We start from the raw sequence: 14,687 nt of genomic DNA on the forward strand, positions 1-14,687 counted from the left end.
GGTGAAATTTTCACCTCCCTTCTCTTCTTTATTTTATGTCCAACAACAGAGGAATCCGGGAGGACATTAGATCTGTACTGCTCGCCAGGTGCTGACTTCCAACTCGACGGCCATCGACACGTTGGTCGCGTGGCCGCTGCTCTACGTGATTCCAATTATTGTCCACCACCCTCATAGAACAATCAAACACCTGTCCAAGGCTTGTTTTTTCACAATCAAACACTGGTCAATTCTCCCTTCCGAATTGATCAGAAAATCCTCTTTCTTTTTTACCACACATTAACAGATACAAGGCATGGGGTTCGGCCTGATGCATTAAATTGAGCGAATATGATTACCATAAGTGCTTTGGAGCTTGAGTGGGATGAAGACATCTGTCAACTAAATATCGTCCATCCATTATTTACAATCTAAATAAATAAATAGTGTCCATTGACATTGTCAAACTTTCACCAACCTATTCGAGCTTGACTCGTTAGAGCTCGGCTTGTGAACGAGTTCAAGCCAAGTCATTTGCTTGACGAGTCGAGCTCGAGTTGCTCGTTTAAATAATCAAGTTGAGTTCGAGCTCAACACGTAACTGCCAAGCCGAGCTCGAGCTTAAATCAAGTTTGTCGAGTCCCCTTAAGAAGTCGATATATTCAAATGAGTTTACGAGTTTGTCGAGCCTTAGTCTAGTCAAGCTCGAGCTCAGCACATAACGATGAGTATCAATTCTATTCAAATGAGTTTGTTGAGCCTTAATCGCAACACCTAACTGTCGAGTCAAGCTTGAGCTGCTTCCGTCAAGCTATTCTCGAGCTCAAGCTCACTGAGCTCGGGCTCAACTCGACTCATATGCACCCCTTCCAATTATGAATCCAATCAGCTACACATAGAAAACGATCCTTTCTTTTTTTTTTCATCCGGATTCCATCTCTCCTTTTCTGTCGTCGAATTTTACATTGCATCTGAAAATCAATAGCCAAATACCATGTTGTAGGTCTAATATATGCTTGCCTTTCATGGGCAGGTTCAAATCTAAGAAACCAACACCTCCAACATCTGAAAATCAATAGCCAAATACCATGTTGTAGGTCTAATATATGCTTGCCTTTCATGGGCAGATTCAAATCTAAGAAACCAACACCTCCAATCCACAATTTTACATCTGTCTGCTCTCGGGCTTGAACTTTTTACATAATCATAACACATTATCGGATTCCAGAATATGATTTTACCTGAGATAAGATATCTATTTACATCGGTAAAGTATGTAAGTAAATCATTAAGTAATTCGATATTTCAAGTAAATCTTTAAAATAAGATAAGGAAGAATTAGAGAGAGAGACAATATTTTCCAAGAATCTTCTTTTCGTCCTTTGTAACTTTTCCGTATAAGCAAAACATAAGGTAACTTTTGACTCTTGAAATTAATTCTATGCAAATGTTCAAGTGCCGTTGAGCGTTTGTGTCAAAGACATTGTCATTGTTTTAAAACATTACTTATAAAGAGCTCAATTTTGATCAAGAGTGCATGGCGTATTACTTCTGCCTTTGTAACATTTATAAATGTAATTTTCAGATATAAGGTCATGGAAAAAGAATAGTATTCACACACATGGGTGGAGTCAAGTGGGGGCCGGCATGGACCCTCATCACACTTTAATTTTTTTAACAAAAAATTACATGTAAAATTTAGAAAATTTTACTTGTCCTTTACAAAAATTTAGAAAAATAATATTTCGGTTCTGTCAAAATTTTAAAACTTCAATTCAGCCCCTCTCATGAAAAATTTCTGGCTCATGGGTATTCGTCATATATGCCATCGGATTTGAGAGCGATGCTTTATGGACCCTTGTGTGGAACTAGATAGAACTGGACCAAGTATTGGATCCATATCGATTTATTAACCAATCATTCATGGTCACCAGGACATGAATAAAAGCAAGCCGCCTAACTATCAATTTTTTCTTTTTTTATGGGGTTAGGTCGGTGAAGGTGCAGGCATGCCCTTGTGATGAGGCTAGCTGCAGTACCCCACTTTCCTCATAAAAGTTAGACAGCATTTCATTTCACAACCTTCACTTATTCTTACTTTTCTACTTTTCAACTTTATTCTATTGTGATTTACCATTCTGGGTTTCTAAAAAAAATGTTGAATATTTAAGATAATATATGATGTAAAGATAATATATGATGTAGGATATGTTGTATCTTTATTGCACATACATACATATATACATAATAATGTTCTTAAGTGACAAGGCTAACGCCAATGATGTAGATAGTGTGGATTTAGCCTTGTCCGTATCTAGCAAGCCGGAAAAAGGGCGGTGAAAAGAAAAGGTCTAGGACTAGGTCTCCCTAGCTCAACTTGGACTTTGACCTAAAGAAACTATGTATCCTTTAGCTTTGATCAATAAAGACATAAGTGACTTTGACGGCTCACTAGCGAACTGACTAATAAAACAGTTTGTAACTATTCCATGAATTTGACCTAAAGAATTAAACAAATTCACGAACATTTATTAACGGGATGTTGTGATTATGAAACGGTTCATGGAACATTTTGTTTCGACTAATGCAGCTTTTCTGTTATCAAACACTCTTCGTAAGATTTGGGACGGGTCACGTTTCAATTGGACCAATTGAGTTAGATTGGTCGCTTTTTCAATAGTGTTGCATGTACAAGCATGGAAAACAAATTAACACTGAATAAGTGTTACTAATTTACTTAATTGATAACAAATGTATGATTTAATACTAAACTGTTTGTTTAAATTAATTAAATGAAAAGAAACGTTTTATGTTTATACCACTTCGCAGTTAATCAGTTTGAAGAGACCGACTGCCCGCGGGGAGGATCCATCAGCATGTTAAGTTAAACAGGAGTTGTAGTCTTGTAGAGCCCAAAAGGGAACTTTCGTGATGGGATAAACTGGGAGACAAGTTTTCCTTTAACCACAGCTCTTGTTGGCCTCGAGCCCTACGTGGGAGCATGGACCCCCTTTTACTTGTTTTATCATATATGGCCAGATACAAGAGACTAGAGTGGGTTGTTTGCCTTTGTTTGACGAGACAAGGAAGCCGATCTTTGAATATCTCGTTTTGATTTTTAAGATCTTAAGATCTGACGCCTTGTTTTGATTCATGAACTCTTCATTCTTTATATTCATGATAAGGATGACTTCAATTCATATTGTGATCAGAACCTAACCAGGACCATATCACTCAATGGACCCACTTTTCAAATAAGGCGCAAGGGCCAACTTGATCCTCTTCCCTAGGGATCCCAGATGAGGTAACCCTAAGAGAGCCGCCGACTCCAACTATCGTCCATGTACAATCCATACTAAATCTAACCAACTACCCATCTTATCTCCTCTAAGTTCTTGACAGCCCATCTTTGTTTCATTGGAGTCTTTCAGTGGCATCTTTTGGTCCTCTTTCCGATTGCTTAGAAAACTAGCCCTCATTGCCATGCCTTATAAGGACAACACTATGGACTGGGCACATAGAGACAGTGGACAACCTCCTTTTGCAAGCAAGTTTCTTGTGGATTCACTCTATAAGAAGGTCCATGAACAGCGTTCGAAGAACACCAAACAAGGAACAGGCATATTAAGTGCCTTTCACAAATATAGAAAATAGTTTCTCGCTTTTTTGCTGATGTGGTGGAACACATGGAATAGAACATCCTGCCCCACAACATTTTGTTCCATCCTGACTATTTATGTAGGGGCGGAGCTAGAAATTTTTTATGAAGGCAGCAGAATTAAAGTTACTAAATTTTAACATAGGCTGAAATATCATTTGTCAAAATTTCTTTTCAATGTGGACCCACCTGGCTCTGCCATGCGCTTACTTATCATTAATTATCTTCCACATAATCCCCCTTATCTATATATAAATCCAACAGTAAAGGTTGTTCTTTCTAGGACCTTGAATGGGCTTGAACCACACTCAAGAAAATTGAGCCAAGTACAACTGACCTGTATAATTGCCACACATACATGCACTAAAAAGCAAGGCAAATCCCAAATATAGCATTATTATAATTGGCTTCGTACAATAGATTCTTAAATCAAGCAATTTAAATGTGTACTTTAGTTTACAATCAAGGGGATTAATAAGGGAGCTCATCCGAACTGCCAAAATTGTACCTACTAGTCACAAGAAGAGTTTGGCTACGCCAACTTGTCATATGTTCCTAGCTATTATCACTGAAAATTGGTGAATATAAACCCTATGAATCAATTAATTGATTACATTCAAAAACAAAAATACGTTTCGATTTGATGATTTTGAACCATTAACAGACCATTCTGTGGAAATTTAATAAGTTTAAAAACATTCTCGAGCAACAAAAAGAACCATGTTTTCTTTGCAGATATGACTTTAGAAATTGAAAATATGTGACAATCGGAAGTTTAACAACTTGTAAAACCTGAACTATATATCAAAGTGAGCATAATGTTTATGTCAAGTTTTATGCACGGATATGTATATATATATATATATCAAATAGTGGCTCTGATTGTTTTCCATAGTCACCCAGTCATTTAATATGATGTAACACGATAAACGATGAAGAGTAAAACAGTGAGAAAAATGTGACGAGCATTTTCGCCGTATAGTATTAGTTCATTTTTTTTCAAGGATCCTTATGCTTTACATGAACCATCGTGATTAAATGGCTTTGTAATTCTGAATAGTTGAAAGAGTTATCTTTGGCTTACTGTAATATATATATATCTGTATGTCGGTAACAGTAGAAGTACTCCGAACCTTTGGCAGTGTCCCAATTTTGGTTTTCCGTACTTGAATCGCGTGAAACCCAGTGTTTGTAAGTGGTAGCTACTGCTAATACTGTCGCTAGCACTGCGGAAACTGGGGCTACCATTTTCGTCGTGCAGGCACGCCAGCAGCACAAGACAGCTGTTCCTAAAACAAAAAGCTGCCTTCTCTCCCACACTGACAACCCAATGTTGGGTCACGTACCAAGAAAGCGTTGTTCTGCACTTATCAGAACAAAATGTAAAAGCCGAGATTGGTAGTTCAGTAACATAACTACAAAGAAATATGATGAAAGTAACTTTGGCGAATAAAGTCAAGGCTTCAGATCACCAAATCTTGACATTCCACCACACGGCAGCCGCTTCAGGACAGCTTTCCTACTGATCTTCTAACCTCAATCTCACTGTAATCCAAGACTCAAGCATCGAGTTTCTTACATTGTCAATTTTGATGTGAAACACGAATATATGGATATGCTTCGGTAACAAGCAACACCAGGATATCTTAAAGAAGGATATCAGTTGGTGATATTATCTATATGCCAACTTCTAGATCGCATTGATCGCGTTGTTCTATGAATCGAGCATATAACAAAGTCGACTTATGAGATCCAAGTGGAAGAAAAGAGCGAGACCCAAGAGATGGCTTCTCAGAACAGTATCATGACAGGTTCATTTGCAAGATTCTATGTGTGCGACAAAAGCAAAAGATAAGTCTCTGATACTTCTGCCCATAAGATGGAGACATTCTTCTGAGCTCTTGCTTCCATAAATCTTTTATATTTCTTGAATAATGGGGAGAGGAACAGAGGAGGCGCCATGGAAGCTGCGGTGCGAAGAAAGAAGGAGGGGTTGACCGGTAGCCTCCCCCGGTTCCCATCCCACGGCCACGTGATCGGAGGGTCCCCGTGGCAGCTGTTGCCTATGCAGCCGCTCTTCCTCCCGCGTCCCCACAAAGATCCGCCGTATCCTCCGGTGGGTCCCCCAACCGGTCAGCATCCCTTCCGTCCCCGACTCGATCCCCTCGGTTGGCGAAGGAGAGGTGGGGACTACATGGCCGGCACGTGGCAGCGCAAGCTGTCGCCGGCGGCGAGGGCAGTCCGGCCCCACCTCGGCCCCCCCAGCCAGCCCTCCCAAACTGTGGTCCGGCGAGATCCTGCACGTACGATCCGAGACAGCCAGAAGATCGCCGGCCGTTTTTACCCTTTCACCCTCTGTCCTTCCGGTGGCTCCTCCCCCGACGTCGCATTGTTATTCCGATCCCATTCGCCATGAAAAGCTTGAAGATCGAAGTTTGACCGCCTGCCCCACTAGGGTTTGACTAGTCGGACTCCGGTGATTCGGCCCCACATGACCACGTTTATCATTTACATTCATGTTTCTTAAAGTATTATTGAAATATAACTTAAACTTTTACAAAGTAGGGCCAACATTATAGGCCGATTTCCACATGATGAAGAAACTTTTTAATCATATAAACTAAGCAAATGTGGACGACCGGTCAACCTAAGTCCAACACTCTTGACTAAACCGCTTGTGATCGTCAAATACCACCCGCGTTCTTCTAAACGCGGCACTAACCTCTACTTTTTAGCACTACCAAAGTGGCAAAAGCCCACACGAACCAGACCGAGTCAGGGCCGCGGTGGTCCAAGCAGGGGCAGGGCAGTCTGGTAAAGGGGCCGAGTACGTCCATGGCCGACCATGGTTTCTGGTTTTCGTGTCTGTATCGTCCGTCCACGAGTTCTTCCATTCTTTCTCGCTTTCCTTCTTTTTCAAAGATTTCGATCTTTTTGGAGCGTCCTGTTGCGAGAATCCTTGCCTCAGAAGATCGCCCTAGAGAGATGGTCTCCCTCCCCACGAACCTACCCACCAGATTTTGTTCCTTACGAGAAGCTAAGGAAATTACCACGACACCCTTCGTCCCTGTCATTGTTTAATTATATATAGCTCGCCTCTCCCGCCTCTTCCCCAACACGACGGAAACACTTCCGCCACGAGTTGCAGACTGTGATGATGGTGTCCTCCCTTCTTCCTCAATTGCTACTTCTTTTCTCTTTCCTAGCTCCGGGCAGGGCCGCCGGGGGACGGCTCAGCGGGGACCCGGTCGACCTGGTCCCCGCAACGGCCGACTTCGGCAACTTGGTCCGGGACCAGCCCTCAGGCGTATACTTCCCGGCCGGCGCCGCCGACCTCGCCGAGCTGGTGGCGTCGTCCTACCGGACGGAGTCGCCCTTTGGGGTGGCGGCCCGTGGACACGGGCACTCTATCGCCGGGCAGGCGCAGGCGGCGGGCGGGGTCGTGGTGGAGATGGGCTCGGGGTCGTGGGACCCGCCGAGGGTAGGGGTGAATGGGTCCGGCGCGCCCTACGTGGACGCTTGGGGAGGGGAGCTGTGGGTGGACGTGCTGGCGGCGACGCTGGAGCATGGGCTCGCGCCCAGGTCCTGGACCGACTACCTCTACCTGACCGTCGGCGGGACCCTCTCCAACGCCGGCATCAGCGGCCAGGCCTTCCACCACGGCCCTCAGATCAGCAACGTCTTCGAGCTCGACGTCGTCACCGGTAACGATCGACAACCTCCACCCCACCCATTTTTTCATATATATATATATAGTGCTATATATATATATACCATGTTGGAGTCTTAATTCTTTTATTTTTGTCATTTTAAAGACATAATAGTAATGTTAATATGCATATGTTTTCAGGCAAAGGGGAGCTGGTGACGTGCTCGGAGGACCGGAATTCGGAGCTCTTTTTCTCGGTGCTGGGTGGGCTCGGTCAGTTTGGGATCATCACTCGAGCGAGGATCGCTCTGGAGACAGCACCTCAACGGGTAATTTTTTTATGCAAATACGTCATCGCTAGTGACATCTCCGGTAGGGGTATTTTTGTCATTGTTTAAATTGACGACCCCGTCGTTGGCCGAAAGGGGACGATCAATCTCTCTTTTTGAAAATGACATGCATGTCCCTGTTTTCTCGACAAGGATAGCTCATCTCCCCATCGTAGTCGGCTCTTCTTTACTCATTTTGTAACAAAAGTTATATGCGTGAAAGTTTCATCTTGGTTTTATCGTTTGAAAGCTGTGTCAGTGGCCCTAGGTTTACTTTTTCAAGGTACTGGGGTTCGCAGGAGCTACTATGTTATGTTATGAATCTTTTGATATATAATACAGATGAATATTCTAAGTTGATATGCATATCTCTTGACAGAGCTAGGGACTAATTTTGTTCTTTTGCGATCTTATTCTTGGTGTATTAGGTAAGATGGATACGGGTCTTGTATTCGGATTTCTCTGCTTTCACTAAGGACCAGGAGTACCTCATATCTCTGCATGGTGAGGCCATGAAGTTCGACTACGTGGAAGGGTTTGTGATAGTGGACGAGGGCCTGATAAACAACTGGAGGTCCTCCTTCTTCTCCCCACGTAACCCAGTGAAGGTCTCCTCCCTGGGCAACAAGGGCGGTGTCCTATATTGCCTGGAGATGACCAAGAACTATGATGAATCTTCAGCCGACACCATCGACCAGGTATATTTTGTTTTCAGTGCCTAGCCCTCGCCCTAGCCCTAAGTACAATGCATTGTTTCTATATGGTTTTTTTTTCTTTTATTAATAGCGAGTCTCTTTCTATAAGAAGATGATAGACAGCAGCAGCTCGTGAATATCGTGAATGATATAGTTAGTAGGAGACGACATTTATTCCTTCCATCCATGTCAAGGATTTGGGCATCCACACCAACTACAGTCTTGCTTTTCTGGTGTCACACCATGCCTTTCATGTGGATCTTCATGCCATCGTTATCTGCATCACTTTCGAAAGGAAAAAGTCCTGATAATCCAAAAAACTCGTCAGCCCTCTGGTCATATTGATCCAACATGGTGTAAAACCAAACACCCATGTGAGTGCTGCTAGCTGATCAGAGCCAAAAGAGTCTTTTACAAACTACAATTATAAATGGGAAAGAGATTTAAAGAGAGAAAAGAGAACGTGGGTATAGTTGTCATGCATGAGTTTTAATACATGACAATGAGAAGGTCCCCCACTGTCCAAGTTGTATCAGATTCTTCATATATATATATATATATATATCACTTAATCAATACAGTATATGATGTGTTGCTCATAATAGCACATATACTATATTCAGTTTCAAATTTCTAGTGCATCGGCGCCAACGTTGTTAGTTCATCACCATATATTTATTTTCCTGTGATCCCCAAGTGTTTGTTTGTTGTGTGCATCATTTATTGAACACATGGGATACCTACGAGTCAAGAGTAGGTTTTAATAGAAAAGAAAGGAACACCGTAGATGAGGGACCATGGTCCTACCTTCAATTTCTAGGCACGGAAAGACCCTGATATGGTGAACTAACAAAAGTGGTTGTCACATGCAATCCTTACGATGGTGGAAGCCGAGATCATTTAAACTATAGAGGCCCTTGATACGCTGACGCAATAACTGCGGTCATATCTGATACCACCAACAAGATCGCCGTGTTCTAAGGATTCCGTCTTAACAAGTGATCTGTTTAGTTAGGCTACCAGACAGATTACCTGCTCCCATCTGATCGTTATCATGATAATTATGCAATTTCATATGGCATTTAACAAGAGATTGAACTGCGACTAATTGTCTATGGAAAATTATAATGGTGAACAGGAAGTGGAGAGCCTGCTGAAGCGGCTGGACTTCATCCCGGTGTCCGTGTTCATGACGGACGTGAGCTACGTGGACTTCCTGGACAGGGTGCACAAGGCGGAGCTGAAACTGAGGGCCAAGGGCCTGTGGGACGTCCCACATCCGTGGCTCAACCTCTTCGTCCCCGCCTCCCGGATCGCCGACTTCGACGCCGGCGTCTTCAAGGGCATACTTGCAAATAAGACCACCAGCGGCCCCATTCTCATATACCCCATGAACAAGCACAAGTAAGTAGCGGCGGACTTGGCTCGCCCAAGGGCGATTTTGTCATTTCGGTTTTCTTGTCGCGTTCCCGCCCCTCGATCTCGTGCCTTCTTCAAATCTCCGTCGTCGTTTTCTCGCGGTAGGACGGATCTGTGGAAGATACGTCGGTTGCCGGGGCCCACGAACTCGTCCGATGTCTTTTTTGTCCCCGAGAGGGGTCGCTTTTTGCACGTGCACCCCGTCCGGGGTGGAAACAATATATGACAATTTGTCCCCCTCGCTTTTCGAAAATGTCCCCGAGTATTTTACGTGGATGTGTGTCAGAGACGAAGAAGGGTGAGGGTATTTTCGTCCATTGATTTTTGCCTGTGAACCGCTGCAGATGGGACGACCGGACGTCCGTGGTGATTCCGGAGGAAGGCGAGACGTTCTACCTGGTGGCGCTCCTCCGTTCCGCTCTCGACTCCGGGGACGTGGCGCAGACGCTCGAGTTCCTCTCTGCGCAGAACGAGGAGATCCTCCGGTTCTGCGAGGATCGGGCGATTCCGGCGAAGCAGTACCTCCCAAGCTACGCCGATACGGCGGAATGGAAGCGTCACTTCGGCGACAAGTGGGACCGGTTTGTTCGGCGGAAGGCCGCGTTCGATCCCAAGGCGATTCTCTCGCCGGGTCAAAGGATATTCCGTCCCGGTTCGACTCTCCTTTCCGACTCGTAACGGCTGCCTTCCTAGTTCCTCCCCTGTTGTAGGTCGTCTCTACTGTATATGGATATTTTTTTGACTCTTCTATCCTTTCGTTTTCCCCAAAACGTCGACATGCCCTTTTGTCACTGGGAGCCTTTGGATGACGCAACGAGCATCTGTGTATCGGCGAAAGGGTAGTCTTGTTATTATGGAAATAACTGCTCGTATAAAAGGGAATACAAGAGGAAACCACACATGGATGTAACCCTCATTCCGTATTAAGGGTATTATTGTCATTATAAATGAAATCTTTCCCATTTCTTCTCCTTTTTTCACGTTTACCTCTCCAGTGCGTCCGTCCAAAGTTCGAAAACCTTGCCAAGGGTAATTTGGTCATTACAGATTTGGATCATGTCCCAACTTTTTTGTTCCCTTGAGTCAAGTTTACCATGAAGAAGTGGAATCATGTAATGCTGTAAAAATACGGTGCTCCCACCGATACGTATCGGCACGTATTGGCCAATTTTAATATTTTTCAAAAATTTAAACAAATCTGTTTATTATTTTATTCAAATATTTGACTGAATCGGTCTCAGCCATGAAGGGCCAATGCGATACTTTTAGCTACAAAAATATGCCCAACAAAAAAATTAACAACATTACTCTCATGAAGTATTAACAAGACATAATTCGCTTGGGGTTAAATATGTAACAACATACATGAGTGATTTCGAAACCTCTGGTTAATATCAACTTACATTTGTCATTTCAGCTTTACTCAAGTTGAAGTCTTAATTGTATTTTTCGTATGGCATTTGATAAGAAAGGAGATCGTGTTCTCAAACATTATTGTGTTTTAAACATTATCAAATGCTTTCAGAGCTCAATCTAATTTTCTTTTGCACTCGTTCCCAACAAAATTTTAGGACTAGCTTCTCTTTACCTAGTTTAAAAGAAATGAAAAGAAGGCGTGTGATTTGTGGAAGCGCCAAAAAGGGGAACAAATTGACATACATATTTTCTGTGTTGCAAGATTACGATGCATATATATATTCACCTTTGTTTCATTTTTCTTATGTTTAAAACAAAAGGCATGTTAAAGCAGACGAAGGAAAAGAGACTGGAGAGTTGAAAGATTTTTGAAGTTAAAGAGATCAAGTGTCGGTATGTGCACTCTTCAATCGAATTGCAACCGAGATAGCAATTGTGGTTAAGGCTGCACAATAAGTCCAACTCGTACTGGATTTGAACTCACTTGTAAAAAGTCTTGAGTTCAACTCTAGTCAAGTTCGAGTTTAAATTTATATTTGAAATGTTAAACAAGTCAAGTTTGAGTTGTAAGAATCCGATGTGTCATGAATTGGAGGTTTCTACTGCTAAGTTTTTCTTTAGGTAATATTTGGATGCAAAATATGTGCATTCTTTCTTTGGATTTTCTGTTAGATGGTTGTTCAAGTTGAATTAGTTAAAAGAAACCAGCTAAAGGAGTTCATGAGTTAAACGAATTAATGCATTAAACGAGTTGCAAGTAATGAGACGTTAAATTCACAGAAATGAGTTACGCGAGTTAGGCAAGTCGAGCTTGATGTTGTATCATTAAGTCGAACTACAGCCAGTTCTATGGAGCTCGACTTGAGTTCGAACCGAGCTCTAGCTTGAGTTTTTTGAGTGGTTTGACTTGGCTCTGTGCAGCCCTACTATCAATTACATTAACCTTTTTTTTTTTTTTTTTTTTGGTTGCCACCAATGTTAAAGGTAAGTTGCAATTCATGGAGGAGCCATCACCATCGGCCACACGAAGGAGAGGAGCAAGCTGCCACCTCCATTTTTGTCATCTCCCCTATCAACAAACTAAACAGCCTTTTCATGGACAAGATGTGAAGAAGAGAAAGTGAAGGAGGCAGATGAGAGGTTGCCATCTTCGCATTAAACACCGGAGTTGCAGACAAGTGGAGCGGTTTGACTGGCTAATCTACATCAGCTTCTTCCATGGTTGCCACCAATGACTCCATCACTTTGCCATCATTAACAAACCAGTCCAAATGTTCTCTGTCAGTCCCACAGTTCTCCTATCATCGATGACAATGGCAAGGGAATCATGTTGGAGCTCCTTACTTGCGACAGATGTCTTTCATTCAGTGGCGGAGCCAGAAATTTTGGTTGGAAAGAAACTAATACAAATCTTTCATGCTTGGAGGGCACACACACATATATAAATAATCAAATATTTGAAGACAACAACATAAAAATAAAAGTATTTTGTGGAACTAGTGCAGGCAATTGCTTGCATCAGATCACACGTGGTTCCGCCACTGCCTTCCTTTAATTTGTCGACACGTATATTTGTGCAAAGAGAGAAAAAAGAGGCAGGGAAATATAGCCAACATCTCCAAAAGTTGAAACAGAAAGTTGGAAACTGAAAACTACAGTACAAGCAGTAGAGAGAAAAAGAGAGACAAAGCAGAAACCGGCCACATTTGTAGAGGGGAATAGAACAGGGTGTGTGCCAGTTGATGTCATTTTCTTGTAGAGATGATGGGAAGTCTTTCTATTCTTAACTGATAATTCAGGCTTCCACATGTTCAGATTACTCAGTTAAATTGCAAGACTATTGAAAAGCTATTGGAGTTAAAATGCAAGACTATTGAAAAGCTATTGGACAAGTTATTACAGTGTCCACCTTTTGCATGTCACTGATGGCAGGGAGGCACTTACTGTATTAGTCCATGATACAGACGGTGACCTTGTTATACACAGCAAGGAAAGATACTGCAGAGGCTCTTTCAAGAATAGACTTTCTTATGGTTTAAGCTGCACTAATGCTGAGCTTAGTCCATTTATCCCTCTCCTCTTCTCTCCATAAAACTGCCACCTTCTTGGCAAATCATGTATGTCATGGAAATTCATGTGGGAAAGAATGCACAAATCAAAATGGTTTTCTATTAACTTCAGCACTGATGTTCTTAAGGGTTCAGAAAATTACTGGAGCTTCCCTCAAGGGAACTGATCACAGCTTTTTAAACCTTTTTGAGGGTTGCACTTAAGGCCTTTAGGTTGAAGAGATCAAGGATTCAATATGGACAGTGAAAGCTGGTAGGAATCTAACAACTCCCAGCTTAATTATCAGCAAAGGGAAAAGGAGAGGGGAGAAGTTATTGCATTGGGCTTCTGGTAAATCTGGTTGATGAACTCATGTCGGGCCCGCTAGGACCCTCAATGTGGCAACAAAATAAGAAATGGTCCAAACTGAAGACGGAAAATGATTGGTGGATTTAAGATTGTTGTCACCCATGACAATGCAAATATGTGAGTGAGTGAGAGAGGGAGAGAAACTGTGTAAGTGTGGCCTAAAGAAAAAGCTTGTCCCTTTTGTCGTATTAACTGATCATGTGCAACATCAGTAGGGAAAAATGTTAAATTTAATTTAGAGAACCGAAAAATCTATTGGAGTTGGAGAGATCATTTAGAAAGCCGCTAAACCGAGGGCCTTTTCCCTTCTGAGTGAAGGAAAAGATTCACGCACATATTTTTTCCAAAAAAAAAAAAATGCAGATCGGGTTACATGCTGTTGTAGATTCCTAATACAAAAGGATACCAAAACCACAAATTTCATGGTTAGCACCACCGTCCACAAGCTTATAAGCCTGCCAAGATCATATATTTAGTCCATATATGCTGTGTGACGAACCATGTGATTTGACCTCAATTCATTCAGCACCAGTTGTCAATTTTTTAACTTTGGATACCCTCCATCCACCACTCACAGCAGGTACACCTCAACTGTCAAACTTTTAATGTCCTTCAACTTAAAGCCCAGAGGATGACAGTTTTTGTTGGTCACTGCGTTGTTTAAGTTATTCACTCTATGACTGCATGCAATTAGTTTACTATGTAAAGCTCTCTCTCTCTCTCTTTCTCTATAACATGCAAGAGGGCTACAGTTAGCAAGACAGGAACACGTGTAAAACTGTCAAGGAGGTTAAATGCTGGGAAAAATCACCCTCGTATACAACAGTTACTAGAGCTATAGTTTAATTTTCAGAAATGGAGCTAGTGTTTTGAGGAAAACATAGAAGGTAGAATAAAAAGGATGAAGGTCATGAGGTAACTACAGCAATAACCAATGGCAAGAAGAGTCACCAACTATTTCAGATGAAATACCTCCATCTTTCGATAGAATGGCATAATACTAAGACCAGCACTTCAATATTTCTTAGCAATCCATTTCACAAGGACGCTTGCACCGATGAGGAAGCCACCAAAGGATAGCTCGTCTTGAAGAACGAAAATCAGATCACATTCCAGACTAAGAA

At 42.3% G+C, this 14,687-nt stretch overlaps 1 protein-coding gene across 1 annotated transcript; it reads left to right on the top strand.

Moving 5' to 3' along the window:
• The first annotated feature begins 6,045 nt into the window (after positions 1-6,045).
• Positions 6,046-10,701, top strand: LOC116255502 (cytokinin dehydrogenase 5). Its single transcript, XM_031631349.2, has 5 exons — positions 6,046-7,341; positions 7,488-7,615; positions 8,044-8,313; positions 9,449-9,714; positions 10,074-10,701. The coding sequence occupies exons 1-5, from the start codon at positions 6,792-6,794 to the stop codon at positions 10,405-10,407; spliced, it is 1,548 nt and encodes a 515-aa protein (XP_031487209.1). The 5' UTR covers positions 6,046-6,791; the 3' UTR covers positions 10,408-10,701.
• The last annotated feature ends 3,986 nt before the right edge of the window (positions 10,702-14,687 follow it).

This window comes from Nymphaea colorata, chromosome 6, assembly GCF_008831285.2.
Source record: "Nymphaea colorata isolate Beijing-Zhang1983 chromosome 6, ASM883128v2, whole genome shotgun sequence".
NCBI classification, from domain to species: domain Eukaryota; kingdom Viridiplantae; phylum Streptophyta; class Magnoliopsida; order Nymphaeales; family Nymphaeaceae; genus Nymphaea; species Nymphaea colorata.